The 24,095-nt window shown below is 34.8% G+C and overlaps 3 protein-coding genes across 3 annotated transcripts in view; 2 read left to right on the top strand and 1 right to left on the bottom strand.

The window, feature by feature from the left end:
• Positions 1 to 1,304: 1,304 nt before the first annotated feature.
• The window catches only part of LOC115625187 (lutropin-choriogonadotropic hormone receptor), a 30,390-nt gene continuing 7,599 nt past the window's right edge, over positions 1,305 to 24,095 (top strand). Inside the window, exons 1-5 of the mRNA XM_030520153.1 lie at positions 1,305 to 1,428; positions 18,628 to 19,140; positions 20,673 to 20,824; positions 20,893 to 20,967; positions 22,716 to 22,793. Coding sequence (XP_030376013.1) covers positions 18,862 to 19,140; positions 20,673 to 20,824; positions 20,893 to 20,967; positions 22,716 to 22,793 — 584 coding nt within the window. The 5' untranslated portion in view covers positions 1,305 to 1,428; positions 18,628 to 18,861. The remainder of the gene's footprint in view (positions 1,429 to 18,627; positions 19,141 to 20,672; positions 20,825 to 20,892; positions 20,968 to 22,715; positions 22,794 to 24,095) is intronic.
• LOC115625398 lies at positions 11,095 to 11,778 on the top strand. The gene has a single exon (XM_030520437.1). The coding sequence runs from the start codon at positions 11,095 to 11,097 to the stop codon at positions 11,776 to 11,778; it is 684 nt and encodes a 227-aa protein (XP_030376297.1).
• On the bottom strand, positions 11,859 to 12,523 carry LOC115625188 (protein SPT2 homolog). The gene is made up of 2 exons (XM_030520154.1): positions 12,366 to 12,523; positions 11,859 to 12,252 (listed from the first exon to the last, which is right to left on the bottom strand). The coding sequence occupies exons 1-2, from the start codon at positions 12,481 to 12,483 to the stop codon at positions 11,894 to 11,896; spliced, it is 477 nt and encodes a 158-aa protein (XP_030376014.1). The 5' UTR covers positions 12,484 to 12,523; the 3' UTR covers positions 11,859 to 11,893.

The raw sequence follows: 24,095 nt of genomic DNA, 5'->3' as shown, positions 1-24,095 counted from the left end.
TCTCCTTCGGGGTCAGGGTATACAAATTTCTTTTATTTAACTTTGAGACAAACATTCCATTCAGACAAACGAACATACGGATGGACATGGCTAGATTGATTGTTCTATGATATACAACTATGTACAAGTATATTTAACTTTGAAACAAACATTCCATTCAGACAAACGAACATACGGATGGACATGGCTAGATTGATTGTTCAATGTTATACAACTATGTATATAATTTGTGGGCGTTTCCATTCGTTTTTACAAACATAACATATCGCTTTTGCCCTATTGGGTACATGGCATACAAATAAACCCAATAGTTAATAGAAGAAGTAACCTCAGTAGTAAATAATCGCCAATTAAGTTACCTAAGAAAGAAGCCAATCCAGTGTCGAAAGATTTATTAGCCAGTTCGGCAAATTGCATTTGTAAATGAGACGATTCTCAAGAGCAAAATGTGAGGGCGTATGAGTAATAATATATATATAGTATATATAGTTGTTTTGTTTTTTTTTTCCCAAACTCTCCTGAGAATTAGCTGCAGAAGCATTTAACCACGTGACAAAAGTGCAGGACCGGGCAACAAGTGCGAAAGCTTTTACTTATTATTGAAGGGCGCCCAGGAAAAGGATAAACACACATGTGAGACACACACACACACACACCCACTTGTAGAAAAGCTATAAACAAAAAGCCAGCAGCACCCCAGAACAAATTTCTCACAGCAGCCTCATTTGTCCAACGACACTTTAACGGGTTGGACGTGCTTTAGAAGTCGCCGCTCGCGTCCACCGCTCGTCCATTGTTTTCGTTTTCGTTTTCGTTGTCGTTGTCGTCGTTTTCGTTTGTGTTGTCGTCGCCGTTTCGTCGGCTTTTCGGCGTCGTCGTCGGCTGGTTGTGTTGTGTTGTTGTTGTTACTTGTAGTCGTGTGTGATTTCCGGCTTAGATAGTGCCGAGCTGGCTGTACAAATTTCATTCAGTGGCTGTCGCTCAACAGGTGCACAGAGCGTATCGTGAATGGTCGGAGTGCTCGACAAATCGAAAGTATAGTATAGTCGGATGCCTATGAACCCGTCGCGATTTCGTGAATTGTGATTTGTGCCATTGGCTTTTTAAATTGCCGGCGCCAGAAAGCCGCGCGCTCTGGAATATTGAAAAAGGTCTTGTGGCCAAAACAAATGAAAGAAAAAAATTGTTTGGCTGTTATTAAACAGCTGCCACAATAGCCGCGTGAGAAATAATGTTTGTTCGCAATTGTTGTTTACAAATAACATATAAGTGGCATGCAAGTTATTGATAGCATAAATAAGCGCTGATAATAGTGTGTTATTATCAATGAGTTGTGTGCATTATTCGCTATAGAAAAATATATAGTAAGACAACTATTTGAATTGTTTAAACAGATGCAGAAACCTCACTGATTGAAGCTTTGTAGTGGTGAGTGATATGCGATATCGTTACCTATTCATTACATGCGTTATTCATTCGTAATCAATAGCCAATACTTGACTATGAAATGTGCCAGTCAATTCACACATAACGCCGAATTGAGTTATTTATTAATTAGATTGTGCTGATGACCAGACAAATGCTATCAATCGCAGTAATTGAGTGCCTGATTCGGTGGCAATCCTTTCACGAGTGAAGTCGAGCTTCGTTTCAAAACTGTACTCCTTTCGTTCATTATGCTGCTGTCATATGCAGAAAAAATCAGCTGGATATCTTTTCAAAAGTCTGAGTGTCTGTATCTGCTGCAGTCACCAACATGAAAAAAGGGTGAAAAATTAAAAACGTGTAAAAACCAACATTTTTTTGACATACTCTACAAGTATAGTTTTACTCTGCTTTAACGAAAAAAGTTGTTTAACGACGTTTCTTTAAATTAGTATAAGTACGTTAAAGAATAGCAAATCCCTGCTCACTGGCTATTAAATTTCTGCCAATCAACATCACGCCCACTGATTAAAGAGTTAATTGGTTAAAAGGTTGAACAGAATGTTCTTATCAAAAAAAAAGTTATATATATATAGATTTAATGAGATTGTATTGTATTGTATGGCGTAATTATTTAGTTAATTACTGTTGGCAGCTACAGCGATTTGCTTTCGTTATACCCTGTGCCCAAAGGGTAATTTGGCGTATATTAGTTTCGTGCGAATGTTTGTAACGCAGAAATATGTATTCTTCATCAGTGTGATAATACGAGTCAGAAAACTCATGTTCGTCTTTCTAGCTGTGTGTGCTTTTCCATAACTCTCGTAATTCTTGGATGTGACAGTTCAACTTATAAGGAAGTTATAACCATTAATATAATCTCTGCCCATGATTTGTCTGCAGTTGTTGCTGCTTTGGCCTAACTCTGAACTGCACACATAGACACAAATGACCACACATAGACAAAGCACCGATATTAATTAATGACAATGAAACTGTACGTAAAAACATACTAATCTTAACGGTAAATGAGGGTATATCTGTTAAAAATGTGTAAGAGTAAGTTTATAACATGCGAGTGTATATATATATTAATCAGCATGACGAAACTAATCGATTCAGACATGCCCGTCTGTCTGTATGAGCCCCTGGATTTCAGAAATGGCTGAGCCCATATTAACCAAACAAGGTATGTAGACTCTCCTAGTATCTAGGAAATATGAGTTTATTTTATTGTTTATTTACCAATAGCATACATTTACAGCAGAGCTTGGACAGAGATTATATTTATAGCTATAACTTTCATCATAATTGACCTATCATGATGAAACTTGGACACATAATTTCTAACGGGATGTAATTTTCAAAACTGTAATTACTACTGGAGTTATGGAAAATCACGAATAGCGGGGGAGTGGGAGGTGTATCAGAATAAAAAAACAAACTTCGCCTGCCTTGGGCTTAGGGGAACCTGGATACCAAGTTTGGAAATTCTAGCTCTTGTACTTTCTGAGATCCTTGCGCTCACACAGACGGACAGACAGACGGACAGACAGACGGAAATGACTATTTCTACTTGGCTTGTCACCCTGATCAAGAGTATAATGAGAAAATAAAATAATAAAACTAACAAAAGTTAAAAACAATTTACAACAAATTATAATTAGAATTAATCTTAATAGATTAATTTACAAATCAGTAATATTTGTCTGATTTTTTGTAGGGGAACACAAAGTTGAACGCAAAACCAAATTGAATTAGAAAAGCAATAATTTGATTTGTTCAGTTAATGAGTTAATGTTCTGTGTAAATTAAGTGTTAAGTTGGGTAAGATATACCGAAAATAAATTGATCGCAATAATTCAGTTTTTTGTTACAGCTATACCTTTAGCTAACTTATCAAAAAAGGGTGATAGCAGGTATTAAAATCAAAATATGAAACTGTCTACTCTCTAATGAAATACTCGTAAGCCGTATATATAGCCACATACTTATTTGCAGCTTTGATTGAACACATAAGCTATGAAGCTCTCGATTCGAAAAGTAAACAGTAATCCAGTGAGACTCTCACGATTTTTATCAATCGTATACATTTACGGTTAGTAAATTAATTTTATTGCACTAATTAGACAGTCATGTACGGCTAAACATGCACGCAGGAACACACGCAGATAAGCAAATGTTTGCGATGGTGTGGGCGTACTAGATTGCAGATTGCTGAAGTATTTTTATTTTCATTAGATTGCCATCAAATAATTGTACAACAGCTTGGCGAGAAATCACATGAGCCAAACTAAGTACCATTACTAATGCTCAACAAAACAAAAAAAAAAAAAAAAAAAAACAAGAGAGAACGCTACAGTCGAGCCAGCCTGACAGTGAAATACCCTGTACCCAGGTAAACTTCCGTCACTGAGCTATATGCGCTCATAGCAGAAGTAAAACGAGGAAGAAGAAGAGCGAACTTGTTGCTGCACTTTGTGGGGGTTTTACTGGCGAGAATTTGTTTCGCTAACTTTTCTTAGAATTGACCGAATTAAAAAAACAACAGTAGATAATTATATATATATATGATGTGTGCAAAGTTTGGTTTAGGTAGCATTTGAAATGTGGACGCTATTGACGAAATTCTGTAGCGAGGAAAGGAGGGGGAAATTAAAAAAAAATAAAATAAACTCGTCCTTTCTCGGACCTAGGAGAATCTGGATGCCAACTTTGGTTATTCTAGCTTTTATAGTTTCTGAGATCCTTGCGTTCATCCAGACGGACGGACAGACGGTCGGACATGTCTAGATCGATTTCTCTCGTCATGCTGATTCAGAATATATATACTTTATGGAGTAGGAGATGCTTCCTTCTGCATGTTACATACTTTGCACAAACCTAATATACCCTTTGTACCCTACGGGTACAGGGTATACCAACTGAATGGATAAATATAATCTAGATCGATTTGACTCGTCATTTCAGTCATATGAGAAGTATACAATAAAGTATATATAGTACATTATGAGGTCAAGAATGTTTTTTCTTGTATGTTACATACATTTGCTTAAACCTTATATATCCGTTCACCCTTTGGTAAAAGGGTATAAAAAAATGTCCGTAAATCGACACGAGTGTGTTTGCCGTTGATTATAAGGCCTATTATTAGATTGGACTGTCAGCAATAATAATGCACAAATCCAAATTAACAAAACAACACATGTGTAGAATATAATAAGACCTAAAATATTAGCTACTGAATTATTCGAATGTTCATTTAATGAGCATGATTTGATTAGTTAAGGAGATGCGAGCAGTAACTAACTGTGGAAATACGAGTACAAACAGTTGGAAGCAAATAAAGCCATTTATAATAAATGGGCCAACAATGAAGAACTAATTACAAAACAGTTTGAAAATATAACAAGTTCTAAACTCCGAAACAAGGACTGTTTATTGTTGTATTAAATTGTTGTTAGTCTTGACGACAGAGTCGAAGAAGAAATTTTCGAGTCCTGATAGAGACAGATATTTCGGGGTCAACAAACGTTTTCAAGTTCAATTTGAATGATTCGATTATATCTTAATGCTAGCATAGCGTGCAATTTGTTTTTAAAAATTACAAAAACTAAGCATGTTATTAAAAAAACTCATTAATAGATAGAAGCTTAGCTGACATACATGGCTTAGTGAAAACTGCATACCCCACTTAGAATAAACTCCCAAATAAGGTGCGTTTTTCTTCTAATAATTAGAAGCTTCAATCCTCAGTTAAGTTCTCTGACACTCTAACACCAATAACACTTGTGAGTATTCAGTTGACAGAGTTCCCACGTTGTCCAAAATGAAATGTTTCCAATATTGCATTTTTTGGGTGTTGTCTTTTAGTGATGCTATTAACCATTCAAATAAATAAAGTATCGGGAGAAAACTACACTTCTATATGCAAATTGTTAGTCATTGGTTAAGACTTATTGTAATAACTTTTGTGTATTTGCGCTTATTCAAAATTAACTCTTATAATATTTAACTACTAATATGCATCCAGGCTCTATATCTAAAATGAAAAAGTAATACGATTAAGTAACAAAGCAGGCGTTAAGTAAAGTAATTGTCAACTATTAAAAAAGCTTAGTTAGAAATGTTAGTATAACTTATCCACTTCTTTATGAAGACGTGGTTACGAAAAACTATAGGAAATCTATTTGTAATACCTTTTGGGTCTTAACGTTTACATATAGTACATCAGAATGATGCCATAGTACCTTTTGGATTTAGATTGTAAATTCATTTGATAGACTTCAATGACTGCTTTAAATAAACATCAAGTCCTTTTAGAGGCGCAACTTTGAAGTAGGTAGAACTAATTGAGTAGCATCTGTTAAAGGTAATTGCTCAGAAAGCAATGCATGCCACTTGATTCACCATTGTTCTAAATATCAATTAGTGGACAATCGTAATGAGCTTGTCTGCGCAACAGGTGTTAGAACTTTACTTAGAAAAAGCTTTTTGTTCTGTTGTTGTTCTAGTGTCAACAGGCAGGATAGCAGGAAGCACAGAGTGTGTGGATGTGAGTGTGTGTGTAGCAACAATTTGTAAATGAAAAGTATATAAACATGTCTTTTCACTTATGCAGCACGTATTTTATTTTATTTGTAGTCCCTCTAATGATTTTTTTATGTTTCAAGCAAAAACAAAAGCTGCACGTATTCATTTTATTTTTAGTCGGAGGAGTGACAAAGGAATGTAAGTATGTTACGTGCAGTCCTTTTCCAATGCTAATATTCAGAAATTTTTTGTATCAAGCAACAAGAAAATCTACCTGTTTTTTTTATTATAAGCTTGTTTGCAATCAAGTCTGCATGGACGTTTTTCTAGCTTGTGATATTTTCGTAATTGAAGATAGAGAGGAAGTTCTAGTTTTCTATAAGTTTAAATTACAATAACTGTCGCAGGCAAAAAGGTTGTTGTTCCGCCCGGAGTGAAAGTGATGAGACCAGCTTTGCGAAGTACTCGTAGCTGCCACTTCAAAGGCAGAAGCATACTCAAAGCTCAGTTAATGCAACTGACAAAGTGCAGGCTCCTGCCTGGTAGGTGGTAACTCCCTGGACCTCCTTGCGTTTCGCCTTATTTTAATCTCAACACAGTTTTTTATAGCATGCTAATGTAATTTCTTTTGCCAATACCTTTGACATTTTACGCAACAGTTTCAACTTTTTGAAAACTATACTAACATTTACTTTGTATATGTATGTATGTATTTAGAGCTATTGGTTGATACGACTATACGATATTATATGTTTAGCAATTAGCAGCAATTAGTACAAATTGTATAAAAATAGCAACAGGGCCAGTTTGGCGAGCATTTGAAATTTTTAACACTTTTGGTTAGATGCGCGAAAAACAAGAAACAATAGCCACTCATGCATGTGGCAAAAAATAATCAGCCTGCCATACAAACACACACACGCACACACACACACACACATGTGTATATCTATTAACTTATTTATGTGAAAAATTCAATTCACACACACAGCAAAATTCAAGCAGTCTGAGCTGCTTTTGATATTATTGAGTTTTATTTCTGCGCTTTCATTACAGCCATTATCATTGACAATGGAAATAAATTATTGCCAGGCTATAATTTGAAACATAGCTGTAATTTTCATTTCAAATGTATATGTGTGTGTAAAGGAATTTGTAATGAAAATTATGGAATGTACAACTCAATGAACTAGTCCAAGGCTAAGGTACGATTGGGTCGAGTGTGCGGACGTCGCTTTAATCCTATTTATTTAAAGAGATTATGTTTATTAAAGGCATGTGGACATCAATTACTCATCATCGAGTGACTTTGTTAGTAAATTGAAGGATTTTCGAATTTTGGCAGCAAACTTGAGAGTCTGGAGCTGACAACTTAAGCTTCGCAAATAAAGTTCTGTTTGCCTTTAATTTGTGCTTTTCATCGAGAAATCGTTATAAGTGTGTAAGTCAAGCGAATTTATTCTGCCCGAGTTGGCAACTAATTTGATGTTTGCTTCAATTTATTTTTAATACTTCGCTACAATGCCGGGGCATCAGAAATTACTGGGACAATGAATTGAGCTGTCATCCCCAAATAAAGAAAATAAATATTGAATGACGACATATTTACTACACACACGTACTCGTACAGTACCTATGTGGGCCCTACGGCGTTTTCGAAAACAAATTTAAGCTCCTTTTGCAGTAAAATTATTTATGTACATTCATCTTTTTTTTCGGGTATTGGTAAAACTCATTTGGCCCGTAATTGGTAAGGAATAAAGGGCTTCTTGGTAATAAGGAAGGCATATTGCTGAAAGGTGTGTGCTTTTCTTAATACCCGTGCATGGTAGCCGTTAATAATTTATTTTCATGCCGGCTTAAATTTCGGAAAATAAACTGCAGCATCACCTGCGCGCCTGTTAGCAAAATAGTTATAAATAGTGTGGCAACATGGCGTATGATTAATTAATGAACGTAGCTTTGCATTGGAAAGACTGCAGATGAGTCGTAACTTGATTTCATAACAGAAAAAACATAATTTTAATTAAAATACGAGCATACGTACCAAATCTAAAATTACAATTAATTAATCTTAAACATTCATTCAAATTCAAACTCATTAATTACGAATGTAAAAGGATATACCCTGTCCTAATAGGCAATATGGAAGGTAGTATTTCATTTTGTTTACTGCCTTTATATGCCAGTATTTAAAGAATTATTTTCATGCTGGCAGGCTAATGAATTTCTTAAAATAAACAAAATCAACCCCTGCGGGTATGTAATAAAAATAGTTCAACAATACGTTATGGTGTGCTTACATGGCGTATGAGTAATTAATGTTGTTAGCCTCGCGTTAGGCGTAACTTGATTTTACAGCGAACGAATCCTAATTACCAAACAGACATCCTATGCTACGCTTTAAAGTGAAGCCTTGCATGATTAAGCCTGAACTTTAAATCAATATACCTGACAATGAAATAAAATTAAAGCAACTACTTATTTATGTGCCTCTAAGGTCGCATTTATTTATTTTAAAGTTTTCGGAGTCATTGACTTAGTTGTAGATTTTTTTAAGTTGGGCCCCAAGGCCTTAAATTTCCCGTCATCCGAGATAGTGTTTGAGTATCACAATTCATTATAGCTTGAGTGCAAAAATCAAATGAAAAATGGTTAAGGTGTATAGAAGCAGTACGTAGACAAAAATAGAATAAAATAGAGCAGATTACAATGTAAGATTAACGCTTTATGTTTGGATGCACTCTTGTATGCATCAGCGATGACCTCTTATGATCCTTGAAACAATCTTATTTTCATTTTTATTCTTATTCGATGCGCTTTTCATCATTTTACATATCGTTGTTCGACATGACAAATTGCCTTTCCCGTTCAAATATTCTTCAATTCAACGTGACAGCAATCAAGCAATTGATCTTTGATTATCTGTAGTCCTATTATGTAAATTATGCGAAAAATTTGGCTAATACGCACGTGTCTAGATTACCTTTCAATTGTTTATATAGGTCGTTAAAATAAGCAATATGTGCAAACAAAGCGCAGAATTGGATTATGTACTATAATGTGGCAAATGAAAATAGATATTTGCTCAATTGATTTGTTTTGTTTGAAAATTCGATGGATAGCTCTTATGATTAATGCTAATAAATCCATTGCGTCAAGGAGGCACAAACAATGAACACACAATCACAGCCTTATGACGTAAATGACGAAGCTACTGGAAGGCACGACTTGGCCAATAACCGTACGCAAAAAGTTTCATTGAAACTTTTGCAGTTAAAAGCAAAACTCAGCCGACAAACTAAGAGCGTAATAAGTTCCATGACTACATGAATCCTTATTGCGGCCCAAAAGGCGTCGTTAACTTGGCCATATTAGTGTAACTAATTTGCCGACATAGCGCGTTGGTTAATCAATTGAAAGTTTGCTAATTGACTTGCTGGTCTCTCAAGCGTCAGCCGCGGCTGCCATGGGCAATGAATTTTTAATAGAAAAGGCACATTTAAAAAAAATACTTAACCTTTACTGTTAGACGAAGTCCAATTCATTCACGTTTTACCTTTAAATGTCACACATCATGTTTTAAGCTATAGTCAGTGGCTGGCGCTGTTTAGTAATCCATTTAAGATAGTAAAAAGGATTATAAAACAGTGCCGAACTTTGATTTTAGCGTGCGACCGATGCGTGACATTTAAATGCCAAACGTCAGTGATTGGACTTTGCCTAACAGAAATGCTTAAGTGCTTTTCTTTTATATTAAATTTAAATTTAGTTTGTTGCACATTTTGGGGATAAGCAGAACTATTCAATACCTTTCCTAATTGTTAATATCCAGAAGAAGTTCTGCATGAACGAAAATATATCGCGATAGAATAACCAAACCTATTTCTTCCGTTTCAAGTTCAAGACAGAATCCGATACGCACAGAGTAAGAGTTTTTGTTTTAAAATAAAGTAATATTTCCAGTATCCACACAGCACATACTATTAGTTCTCACTTGTTTAATTTTTCTGCCCAAAAACATGTTTTGCAATAATGAATTAAAAAGCTATCAAAGAACAATTTGCAGGCAAAAGCTTTTACAACTTTTTAATTAAAAACAAATCAAATGATGATTATAGCATCTTGGATTGTTGCGAATAAGCTGAAAAAAAAACATAAGCAAGTTAATTTGAGACACATTGTGACACTGATTGAATCAAGCTGTACAAAAGACTTTATATACCCTGTAACTGGGGAAAAGAAGCATCTCCGAGCCCATAATGTGTGTACAAGTATATTCTTGGTCAGCATAGTCCGTAGGCAACACGATTTTTTTTTTAATCACCCCCTTCCCCGCTACAGAATTTCGTCCCTATTGCCTATAATTTTAAAGCTACATGTAGATGAAACTTTGGACACCTAAAAATCAATAATTAATACTCTACTTTCGCTTCAAATTTCATCTACATGGGTCAAGAAAAGTTAATAGCGAAACTATTTTCCTCCAGTGCTACGGCCTCAAACTGTAGGAGGTTTTAAAGTGGCAGAAGTTTGTATGGGTATAGGGTATATTATTGTCGGACTTGCTCGACTGTAGCATTCTCTCTTGTTATAGTTTAAATTTGAATAATATTTCCAGCTTATGAATCGATATTTTTACAATTCCGAAATGCTACAACATTGCATAATTATTGAAATTAACAATGCCACCTGAAATTTTCCAAATACCAAGTTGAGTAACCTCGAAGTATGTAACTGTTGGCAACAGTTTAGAGTTTATGCAATGGATTAAACTAATTGTGCATAAAAAGTCAGGAAAACAGAAGTTGTTAGCTTTGCTCCGATTTCTGCCAAATGAATGCATTTTGCGAATTCAGTGGAAACTGAATGCTGTAAGTACCGGATTCTCAGAATTCCTGCATTTAATGGTAATGGGAGGATGGGTGAACAAAGCATTTTAATGAAATAATGAATCTGCAGAAATTTTTCAAATTGCGATTATTTGAATAAGCATAAATGACATTCAGACGTGGAAATAGAGTTTTCTATTGCTACTTGCCATATGCTTCGGAAAATAAATTTGTCAAAGTTTGTTTGTATCGGAAAATTGGATATAATTTTATTTTTGTAAACTTATGTCAATTTCGTGCCAATATGAACCCGATTTGTAAGGAGGACATCAATAGCTATGAGTGTCAGAAGTGGATGGCGGAAGTAGTCGCACGTTGCCGAGATTTGTTTGCCAATGAACCAGCTGATGCATGGCCCGCTTGGTGGCATGATCCCAGGCCCGCACGCTTTAAGTCGGATATCAGACTAATGACTGCGTACGATTGCCACAAGCTGAAGTCGGCACTTGAGGCTGAAGTGGCTGCCTTAGTGCCGGTGCGTATACCCTTGATAGAGAGCTCTAAGGGCGTTCCCTTTCGATGGTGGCAGAAGGTACTGCTTATACTTATATACGTTGGCATTATTTTGGGACTCTTGCTATTCATTCGTTGGTGTGAAGCGAAGAGAGTTCCCCAATGGGTGGAGCTTGTCAAAGATGAAGGCCATCCGCCAGAGACAGCCTCAGTTCCAAGTAAGGACTCGAAGACTTCAGAGCACCGTAAGCACATGAACAAAAAGTCGTGGATGCGGCACAAGTGTCGCCGGGTTTTTGTTCATAGCGAGACAGAGTTGCAGCAACAGCGTCGCAGGAATGAGGAACGTGAGCGCGTTCGTGAGGCCCGCACGCAGCGCAAAGTCATGAAGTGGACACATCCCAGTGACATACCTCAGGAGACTCCTGAGCAGACACACTCTGACCGGGATGGTGCACAGACCAATGCTAGATGAATGAATTAGAAAATACCGCTGATGGTTGGAAATGCAATGCCTTGTTGGTTTATTATTATTTTAGAGTATACAATGAAATATTAATAAACTTTTGTCTGCTCCCCACCTAAATACTTTATTGCTTCAATTTCCGCTTCTTCAGTTCGCGCTCCAAGCGCATGTCGGCAATGTCCTCCTTGCGTCCTAGGCGCTGACTCATCTGCTCTTCACGTTGTACTTGGGCAAAAGTGGATTCCATGTTGCTCAGATCATCGTCGGAATCATCTCGGTAGCGACGCTTGTCGTAGCCAAAAATATCTCGAATGTGTAGGGAAACGTTCTCCAGCTCTCTCTCCTGTCCTTCCACAATAAAGTCGCTCATATCTTCCTCATCATCATCATCATCATCATCTTCGTCCTCGACTTCATCGAAGAGCCTGTTCGAGCTCTTACTGCCAATACGCTCCTTAACCGAGGCACAATGACGGCGTTGCTCTGTGGGAAAAGACAAATTGTTTTTAGATTTGAATCGATTAACATATCTATGAGGAAAAATTGAACCGACTGCAAGCTAGTAGAATGGGAATTCAATTTGTATGGATGCTTACTGAATTGCTTGTAGAATCCTTCCCGCTCCTTTCTTGCCACCTCCTGCATGCGCTTGCGTTCGCGACGCTTCCGATCAGCAATCTCGCGTTTTTCTTTTGCTGTCATTAGACGACTCATTCTGGGAGTTTTGAGAAATGTTGTTAGTTTTTAGAATTGTTGCCACTGGCTATGATTTATTTAAACTGATATGTTTGTGATGTTTATTGCTTTCGTTTTGACGCAAAACTCCTTGGTGTACTTTGAAAAATATAGTCATTGTATTTATAAGGTTAATTTCAGGCTTTATTGGCCAGAAATATGAACAAATGTTATTTGTATACTCTGTATCCGAAGTCTTAACAGCACATGCCTCATGCCTCATATACTACACTATAATATGTCCATCATAATGAGTTGAATCGATATAGGCATGTCCGACTGTCCGTATGTATGAGCACTACTATCTTTTGAACCATAACAACTAGGGTTCGGTGGTATGGAAACTTGTCTAATCCATAAGCAGAGCAAGCTTAATACAAACCATATATTGGCTTATATAGGCTTTCGTCGGACAGATCAGCTTAAAAAGCACTCTTGGTACTAAAATACTAATAATACGTTTCTTGTAGTGCTTCAATATTATCCGAAGTTTCAAATCCAAATGATCTGCTCAATAATCACTCTTACCACTAAGAACGTTCTTGTTTTTGTGAGATATCGCAACCAAATGTGTTATTTTAAAGTTTTTATAGAGCATAATCATGCCTATAGCTTCCTTAGGAATGATCCGAACAACAAAAGGTATTTTGGTAGCGGGAAAAACGTACAAAATATTTAAGAGTTAGACTGGTAGGAGTTAAACGTCATACTTGTTATTAATACATTCATATAGATAATATAGGAGTGATAGTGCAGAGCAGGAAAATAGTGGATTAAGTTGGTTCTATTTTTGGATTTCTTTTCGAAATCCTGAACCGCAAGTCTTGCATATTTGATTGAATAATAAAATATTGAATCCCTGCATAAAATTGTTCTCTTCTTACTTCTATATTTAGTAACCATGAGCAACAATTTTTATATTTTTATGTAATGAAAACAGAAAACAAGTATTAGAAGCATTATCAAAATAAAAACCACGTAGAATTTTTTTCCACAGACAAAGAGAAATCCGTTCATTATATCTGATTGCTTGATTACTTATTTGATATTGCCTTAGATGAATTCAGCCATTTAGGCTTTATGTTGGTATTCTTAATTCAAGAGTTCTTAATTAAAAACGTATTAATCAAAACCAAAAAATTTGGGGTAAAAAAGGAAATGAAATGAAAATACAATCAACTGCAACTTTCTATCAAAATATTAAGTAAATGGATGCTAAGCTAAATATGTTATGATTAAATGGAGTTACATTGAACATATATGGACGCTGGCAAGTCATAGCATTTGTTGTCATTCGCATTTGATATAAAGGTATAATTTGCCATTAGCCAACCATGACAGAACAAATTTGACATTTCATGACAAATTCATTTGTTTGTCGAATTTTCAAGTCATGTTAAATATGCTGCTAATTAAATTAGCATCGATTTACGGTTCAAATAAGACCAACAGACGAGACCAGACCAGGCCAGACCAATAAAGTGGTAAGAAATTCGACTAACTCCACATATAGTATAGCCATTGTCAGTTGACAAACTAACCGCACTTATGAAAAAATGCCGTGCGGGCCAATTAAGTCATAGATAAAAAAGCATGTGTGTGCATACATACATATGTTCAGACGATGTGCACATAATAAATGTTATCAAAAATATAAAAAGGGGAACAAAACAATGAACTGTGCACATATTTATGCCATGCAAATATTTGTTAATTAAAACTGGAAACCGGGCGGGCACTTGTTGGCGGCATTTTTCATTAATTTTCATTGTTATTTGTTTGGTGCCGGGACTTGGCTGTGACTGTGATGCTGAAGCGGATATGTATATATATATATTCTATACCAACATACTATACATATGTATATTCTAGTGCTGAGTATGTATAAACTGGACGCGTGCTGTTGTCATTGCGGCCATTTGTGGCACTCAGTGCCCCAATGGGGCAACTACAATTGCTCGTTTCATTGCGTCCGTATGCTGTGAGTTTGGCTTAAATGACAATTAACTTGTGCTAAAGTAATTGCTCTCCTAATCACTCCTCTAGTACTTTTGTCAGCTTAATGTTCTGTAGAAATTATTTACGCTGTCTTTCTTAGCCAGCTATTGTTGTGTTGTTTGTCTTGACGAATTTTCAATCCACTTAAAAACTTGAGTAGCATCTTGTTTGTTTCCTGCAGATTATAAAAGTGGTAAGATAACTTTCCACTTAGCGTCAGCTTCAACTGTCAACTGCCAATCCTCAGCTTGGGCTGTGATTGTTGAGTGATTCCTACCGCCATTTCAAATAGCTAATATATCGATAAATCGTGTGTTGCCATTTTTTCTTTTGTCTGCAATGGGAAAGGTTGTATTCTTGTTGTAGCACTTAAAAGGATGCGTGCCTAATACACCATGAAGCACGAGTAAACATATATGTATGTATGTACATGCGGGTACATGTCCGGATTTGTATAAGAACCAGAGGGTATACATACATACATAGGTACATAGACATACATATGTATGCAGCCAAGATTATCAACTTCCACAAATTGTGCGCATTTGAATGCTCAATTCTTAAAGGTTTCTAATTGTTTATGCTACTTTTTTCATTCTTTTTAGCTGAGCTTATGTACAAGTATGTATATAATGGATTTTGCATAAATCCAAATTATTTCACTTTCAGTGATTCCCCTTTCAAGTCGCTTCTTTTGAGCGTCCATTTATGCAAACGATTTCATGTAACTGTACTTTGCATAATCGATTTAGCTTTACCCTCATGTTATTTAACGATAAAAACGCAAATTAATTGACACACTGAAAAAATACAATTTAACAAGATTCCATGTTTAACGATATATGCGATGCGTAAACCAAATTTCAATACTCTATCGAAAAATAAATGTATAAAAGTGAGACTGAAAAACTCGTCAATGGAGCACTAAAGATGATAGTTTGTAAATTGTTCTGCTGTTCACTTTTCAGCAATTGATGTACAATAAAGTAATTTTGTTTTAACCCAAAAATATTTGTTTTAATTCTGAAATTTAGGTTATTATTCTAATACATGCCTTATCATAAACCGATTTTAGTATATTTTGTTCTTAAAAAAGTAGTTGTAATAGGACTAGCGTACAATGTTATTTTAATTATAAAATATTTTGTTTAATTTGTTGTGCTACTTCTTCTCACTGCCTGTCTTGTACATATTGATAATATAGTTCAATATTGTTTTAATCAATTATGAATACAAATATGTAATTTAGTCCTCTTATATACAGCTCATCTACAGGCCACAGCGAGTGTTTACACTTTTGGAAATTCTAGTCAACTTTTGTCTCTATTTTACATTTAAAATTGATTTATGCTTTTAATTTACATATTTTATCATTAACTATGGTATGGGTATACATGGTAATGCTAAATATTTAACAATTGAATCGGTCGAGTAGAGACATATTATTGAAGGAAAGGAAACAGGGGCTAGTATGAACGTAGTAAGAAATTATCCTAAATTATTCTAACACGAATATAGAAGTGTAGTCAGATCAATCCTCTGCAATAACTTTATCAGCTCTTCTCATTATTTGTGCAATAACTCCTCCGCAATAACTTTATCAGCTCTTCTCTTTTTATATGTGCTTTAGAAAAAGTAACATTGTTGAAAAGTTTTATTTTTATAGTTGGGAAAGTAGGATATGATCGGGTATATAAATATATAGCAGTTGGATAGTTTTCTCTTTGTGTGGACTTGCTTTTCATTTTGTAACTTTATTTTCTGTCAGCCTTACATATTTTAGACACAAATTAGATGAACATACTTGGAATATAAGCTTGTACTGCTTATTGTTTAGAGGAATATGAATACCAACTTTGATTTTCCACCACTTTCATACAGCGGGAACATAACTCTTTTTATGATTGCCTCTAGCATACTTTTGTGGAGGTGATGTGTTTGTTTTTCGGATGCACTAGTGCTAGACGTTGGGTTTCCCACGATTTCTCATCCATTCATGGCTTACTCACACATTTCGAATATTACAGATATTTGCTTACCTTTACAGATTAATAAAAAAATCAGAATATGTACACGTGCCGTATTAAGACAACTTCTTTATATGGAACTACTAATTTTCGAAATGATAAAAATTAACAAAACACTTAGCCGAACACAACTAAAAATAAACACAAATAAGTTATAAAAAATATTATCGCAGCTCGCGTGACTTTTGGGAATTATTAAAAAAACAATGCTATGCACACAAAGCTAAAAATAGCATCGACTCTTTTTTACAATTGCAGGCGTTAATAAGCAAATTACATTTTTTACAATATTTGCTTGCCCACAACGCAAACAGTTTGTTGCCATTATGCTCAATTCGAAGGCAAGTATGCTTTGGGAAAATAGCACGGGTTGAGTTACCTGATTCAATGTCCTAGGCCAAAAAGTAAAAAATATGAATTCGGGCAGATGGTCATATTCAGGTTTGAATTGAAAAAGCCGGGCCATAAAAAAATATATTGCCCCAATGTGGCGACTGGGGAACCCATAAATAGACCCGAAAGGAAATGCACATGTGCTCATCTACTTGCATATATGCTGAAATTTGCATTTTATTCTGTTTCCCTCCATACATACTTATTAAGTCGGCAAATAAAATTCGTTTGTAGATTTGCGCGTAATTTGCATCTTTAAACAATTTCAGTGAAGATGCGGGGCATTTGCATTTGTTTTGGCTTTCATTCTCATACCCCTCCTTATATACTATATTCCTTCTTTTTTGATTTTGACTTTTTCGTTGTCTGTTTGTGTTAATTTTGTATTAATTTAAAAATCAATCGAACACGCGTCTGTTCGATGTGCGTGCAATTTCAATTCACAGCTTCTTTGTTTGCAGTTGGGTGCAAAATTTTTGCGACTTTGCTATATTTATGCGAGAAATATTTCAGTAAACATCTTCATAGTTTTCTCTCACGACGTCTGCCAAAAAACTTGACTATATGAATCGATAAAAATTGGTTTGAGGTAGTGTGCTAATATGCTCGTAGTTAGGTTAGATTACTTCATTAAAACTGTGTAAACACATTGAATACTGATAGGGTGGAGCCTATTTTGCAAAAAAAACAGAAAAACTTTTGTAGGAAAACTCTGCTACATTGGGGAATAGAAATTATGAATGAGAAATAGGTGATTAAGATGTGGTAAACGAAATCCTTTAGGCCGATATAATACAGACAACGAGAAATCAAGTGTCTGAAACAGTATTTGAACATAATTTCGATCTGCATTGATGCGAGACGATTGCTTGTCAGTTTGTCTGCCCTTTTAACAAATTTTGGAATGCCTAGAAACATTCGTTGCTAAATTTTCTTAACTTCCGTCATCAATGGTTGTTTTTGATACTCAGCAGTCTGTTGTCAATATCTATTGGATGAGTTCCATATCCTCCCAGCCCTAACTATTTCAACAGCCATTATTGTTTTGGTTGTTCGTTGATGAATAAAGGCATCACATGAGTAACTACGAGCATACATAAATGCATTAAAATTGTACTTTGTAACCAATCAACTGTGAATGATATTAATTAAATTTATATTGTTATACGCAATTCACTTTTTCTAGCTCGATAACCGAATGGTGCCAATTGCTATTAAAGGTATACGGTAGTTCTTGTAGTTTTTTTAAAACTGAATTCAATACCATCGAGAAAAGAGAAAAGAGTATTTTTTTTTTGGTTCAGAAAGGACCTTTCTTGAAGATATTCAAACAACAGTTTTTGTGTAGTATTTACTTTATATATACACGAGAGGATTAAGAAAACTAATTTGAGAATTTAGTTTGTTTGCATTGTGATTAAAGCTTCTTCGTATTTGGCGAGCACTTCATATGTTGTTTCTTTTTGCAACTAGCCGTAAATTAAATTACGCTGCTTACATAATAAGTATAATTCGTTGCCAGTTGCGTGAATTTACTGCTAACAAAAAGTTAGATAACAACATAAGATACAAAAACTGTAGGTCGAAGTTTTTTGAATGAAATTTGTTTAATTTTATGCTTGGTAAAGCCTCACTTTTTAATTGAAATATGTATGTACATAAATTAAAATGGCAATTAATTGAAAAATTCCAACTTTATTTGCAGGAGCAACAGAGATTAGCAGAAAACAACAGCAAAAGGACTAACAAAATGTGCCAGTATAAAAACAATTTCTGTCAACTCGGTAACCATACAAAGATAAAGATAGGAAAACTACAATGAATCCCATATTCACACGCTGATGTCTCTGTCACAAAGACAGGCCCAGTCACAATAATAGCAGCAAGAACAACTATAATACCCAAAGGGTCAGCTGTAAATAGTGTACGGCTAGCCAACATGAACTCCATGGCAACTCAACGTCAGAGAAATTTGTTACCTCTCCTCATATTCGTCTGTTTGCTGGGACATTGCGTATACGTCGAGGGTGCCAAGGCTAGCAATTGCCTCGACCGTCACAATGGCTTTAACAGTTTTCCAACACATTCAGTCAACACGTTGACAGCGACACCACCAAGTCACCAACCCAATAAATCTGACTTGCCAATACCACAGACCACATCGCCAGTGAGTACCGTCTCTGGGTGGCGTTGTTGTTGCTGGAATGCAAGCAATCAAGTAAGTGGTAGATGATCTGCTTATTCCATTCAAGCTTCGGGTATATAAAGTATATCTGGACGTAGACAGACTGCAGAGATGGACAGTGTGGACAGTCTTTTATTTGGGTACAAAAGAAACCAATTAATATTGCTTGTGGATTAAAATATGGTCATATGTAAGAGATGCTTAAAGAAGAGCTGATAGTTTAATGAATTATATTTAGTTTAGACTTATTCATAAACCTTCATCTTTTAAGAAAAACTAAAGTTATTTGAAATTTTGTAATTCTATTTCTTTATTCCCGTTACTGACAGATACAGTTAAACGAATATACATTTTAAAATTTAGTTCATTGAGCAATTCTATTTTTCTATTCCCTTATGTTTTTGTGATTTGATTCTTGTCACCAATATAGCATATATGTATTTCAGTCGTGTTTTAATGTAATGTGAAGGAGTTACTTTTCAATAGAAATGAAATTTAGTTGCCAGTTGCACAGTTTAACAGTGAAAACTTTAATAGGAAATATGTATGTATATTGTAATGACTGCAAGAGTAATTTTGTCCAACTACAAAATGTAAATATTTACATTTAAAATACTATAAAAAGTGAAACTTAAGTTTATAATACATCTATTTTAAATGCGAAGTAAATTCCACAATTTTTTGCGTGCTGAGATTAAATTAAATTGAAGATTAAAGTAAAATATTTTCTTTTCGTCAAACGAAAAATCAGCGAGATTTTCAATAATTATAAAGAACTCAAAATCGATATAGAAATGTCTGATTAGAGCAATAGCTTTAGAACCATAATAGCTAGAAACTTGGTTTGTAGATTTATCTTATTCATATGCACATTAAGATTTTTGTTATTTTTTACCTTGTGTCTTATTACTTGTGTCTGTATTAAGCTAATCTAAGAGAATTTTGGGTATTTACAAGTTTTCTATACTGCTCCAATATAACCCTAAGTTTCATCAAAATCGATCCAGTTTATCATATTGGTGCCATCACTGATAGATCGGTAGAATAATGACTGCAATATTAAAATAATATATCCTGACAAATCAATGAGCTATATCATATTCAAGTAGCTTAGGATTGATTAGTACAATTCGGTGGGTAAAGAGTATTTAAGAGTCGGGCTTGCCTTTAATGTTCTACTCGTTCATTGATTAGCAATGAGTTGCAGTGTTCCTGGGGCATGACATGATACGAAAATAGTAACATATGATTGAGTTATGTGTTTTAAAATGTACGGCTAATGGAGCGCCTGTTTGCTTCCACAAACAATTCTTCGAACAGCAACCGACTGGTAGGAAAATGTAATTAGGAGCGAGCACTTTGTGGCGAATTTATTTAATTAAAGTCGGGCAATTTTGTTAGGAAGCAGAGGCGCATATGGAAACAACTTTCTAACTGAAACTAAGCTAAAACAAGTGAACCTAAATTTTCTGGCAAAACAGATCGAATTAATTTGTTGTCAGCCTATCATAATGCAGTCACTATATGCATACATGTAAATCTAAATATCCACTTAACTCCCACAGAATGAGGTTGAGTGTCGTTGTGACGGAGAGGCCCTAACCCGTGTGCCACAAACTCTCAAACTACCCATACAAAGGCTGACAATTGCATCAGCAGGCTTGCCACGTTTGCGTTCGACCGGTCTAAAGGTATACGCTCCCACTCTTCTCGATGTGTAAGTATTGGTAGTTGTTGTTGGTATTTATAGTAAGCTTTATGGTGCACGAACCCTTGTATTTACAGCGCTTTTATCGACTGTCTGGAACTGGAAGGCATACAGGATGGCGCATTTGCAAATTTAACTGTGCTCCGTACTATGTAAGTAAAAAAAGTTGCCTAATTACAAGTAATTCTTAATTTACGCGTTGGCATTAACACTTAAAGCTTTAATGCAACCTCGAAAAACTGCTAAAAAGGTCTTATTTACTTTGTTTTGCTTCTCTGGTTGGTGGTTTTAATAATTCCTAAAGGTGTGTGGAAAATTGTGATAAGTTGTGGGAAGGGGGGAGGGGGGAAGGGATAGATTAATCAATTTTATTTACATAAGTTTTTTATCTACATGGTCTCGGGGACCATCTTGACAGTTGGTAATTAAAACAGCAACTGGAAATCCGAAGCTTACTATCGCTTAGTACATATTTTATTATGCTCTTCATATATTTTCGGGAGCATTTCGAATGAGATGTGTACCCTATAGAATATAATAATCTTACTAGTATTAAAGTAAAGCTGCGGTCAGTCATGCAAATATTTTGCTCACTAATTTCTAATACTTAACACGTTGGCTTTAAAAAGGAAATTCCAATAAAGTTCTTTCATGTAGTAAATTATACTTTTTGTTGTTTTTGATCAAAACATTTTTTATTCATGACAAATGTGTAAATTGCGAGAATTTTGGGTCCAAACTTTTTTTCAGTCTGACCAATCCTCAAAACACTTAAGACAAAATTGATGTTGACCCCTTTACAAAGCATTGAAGGATACGAAACGAAAATTATTATTGAATCGTTATATATGTATATTTACATATATATACGAGCTTATATACATACATTTAATTCTAGAAGTTCGTTTTGTTCCAATTTAAATTTTCTGTTTTCAAAATGTTGCTTTAGTTTTTGTTTCATTAATTTATATAATTTTTTGTAAATTGTTTTTTTTTTGTTTTGCAAAATAAAATCATAACTTTCGCTTCCGAAATAATAAGTTACATATTTACATTTTGAATTGGTTTTCTCAATCGTATCTATCGAGTCTGGCGTTTCAATTAAGTCTTGTGGATTGGCTCTAGGCAAGTTAATATTGTTTTGGATGCGCGATTACATTATTGTCCAATCATTTTTGGTGTATGTGCTTGCGATCTTTATTAATAACCGATGCGCTTAAAATAATTTAAATAAATTGCATAACAGAACAAATGCAGATGCCATTGAAAGCTTTATGCGGATCTTTTGACATCACGCATCAAAAGGAATTTCCCCGTTCGCCATCGCATTTTCTCAGAATTCCTGCCCGTTTTCACTGCTGTGATTCGCCACGTATACAAAAGTGCTTTAGAAAGAATGCCTGCTTATAATTTAAATAATTTTGAATTGAATATTAAAGCTGCTTTGACTAAGTAAGCGTGTCGGCATTTGAAGTATTTTTTATATTTTGCTGTAAATTGAATTTTTCTTGTCCAATACACAAATACTTTTTCTTCTGAAACGCTAACTTAAATTAATAATCTGCTTGCACTTTTATTTTAAAGAAACTCAATACACATAGCATATGCATTTGTAATCTTGTTTTAAATATTTGTTGCAAAAACGCATTCATAATTGACTTTATTCAAAAATATTGTTAATAATTGCTTAGCCCGGTCGCCTTGTTGAAATGTTAAACAACATTTTTATCACCAACGATAATGGTTTTTGTTGACGAACTATTGAATTGATTTATTTAATGAATGTTGCTAGGTACAGGAATTCTCTTTTTTGATGAACTGTTGCAACAAAAACTATCTGTATATTACTAATTATTAAGGCTATTTAATTAACTATCTGTACTCTGCTTTAAATTTGCAGTTATATTTCGCATGCTCCCAAGCTAATGTTTCTGTCGAAAAACGTGTTTGAGGGAATTTCGGAAACAATTGAAATTATGTAAGTACAAGAAAGAAATGCTAGAGTCGAGGGAGTCTATCTCTTAAATACTCCCACAAAATATATTTTAAAAATTAGTTTTAAGCGAAATTTAATTAATAAATTAAATTAAAAGTATTCAATAAATATGTACATAAGTGGAGATATATGCTTATGTACAGTTTCAATGTTTGTGTGCGTGTATGTGTGCAGTACAGAATTAAGTCAAAGCAGGAGAGCTTGGGCAGAAATTACATTTATGGTTGTAACTTATTTCATAATTGAACACTCTCATGGTGAAACTAAACATACGGACACATGTTCATAGGTCGGATGTAATTACCAAAATTGAGGTTGAAATTCCACAAATTACAGAAGTTTTGAAAAATCACTAATAGCTAGTGAGTGGGAATTAGAAAAATTAAACAAACTTGATCTGCCTAGGGCCTGGATAAACGGTTTTGATTTAACATATGTAGTTTGAATTTTAAAAATTTTATATACGTCGTTTAACCATGTTATTACATTTGCCACGATTCAAAATAACACAAAATAAATAATTAAAACACACACAGCTGACAAATAGCTAGAAAACATTCTTATATGGGTCGTTATGCTCATTAAATACGTGATTTAATAAAATAATCATAAATCCTTGTTTTTCCACTTTTTAGGTTTTAGAGATAAAGAACGAATCACCTATTTTTGCATATGAATAAAGTCTTTTTTATACGGCTTTTTTACACGACTTTTTCTAGAACCAACCTACCATGTAAAAACAGAATTAGGTGCATACCCTTTGGGTACAGGGTATAAATATGTGGCTGATGAATGCACAAGCCACGTACATAATAAATATGAATACTATAGTCTTTGGGCTTGCGGTGTTATAATGGCCGCATAATTCCAGGAACTGCCGTTATCTGCTGTTAACTGAAAGATATCCAGCGTTTTATAGTTGCCAAGGAATGCCTTAAATACACATCAGTTTGTATGTGTGTGTGTGTACTTGTAATGTATGTATATTCTAATAGCACTATAAAAAGCTCAAATAGCGCAGACTTGTCTGCCTTTTTACATGCAGCTAGCAAAATAAGCTTCAGCGTACATTTTAATGCCGCTCGGGGCTGTGCAACAGACTCAAAGCTAAGACTAAAACGTTTTTCTTTAAACGAAATAGGTTAAAGTTGTATCATATTAGGATTACACGTGTGTGTGTATGTGTAAATGAGAAAAAATGAGGGAGAGTGCCATTTTCTATTCTGCTGACATATTCACTGAGAAGACAAAGACATCGCAGACCGGAAAAGCGAAAAGCGTTTG

Source organism: Scaptodrosophila lebanonensis, unplaced genomic scaffold (assembly GCF_003285725.1).
Source record: "Scaptodrosophila lebanonensis strain 11010-0011.00,11010-0021.00 unplaced genomic scaffold, SlebRS2 tig00000072-arrow-pilon, whole genome shotgun sequence".
NCBI lineage: Eukaryota > Metazoa > Arthropoda > Insecta > Diptera > Drosophilidae > Scaptodrosophila > Scaptodrosophila lebanonensis.
This window is presented reverse-complemented; position numbering and strand designations above follow the sequence as displayed.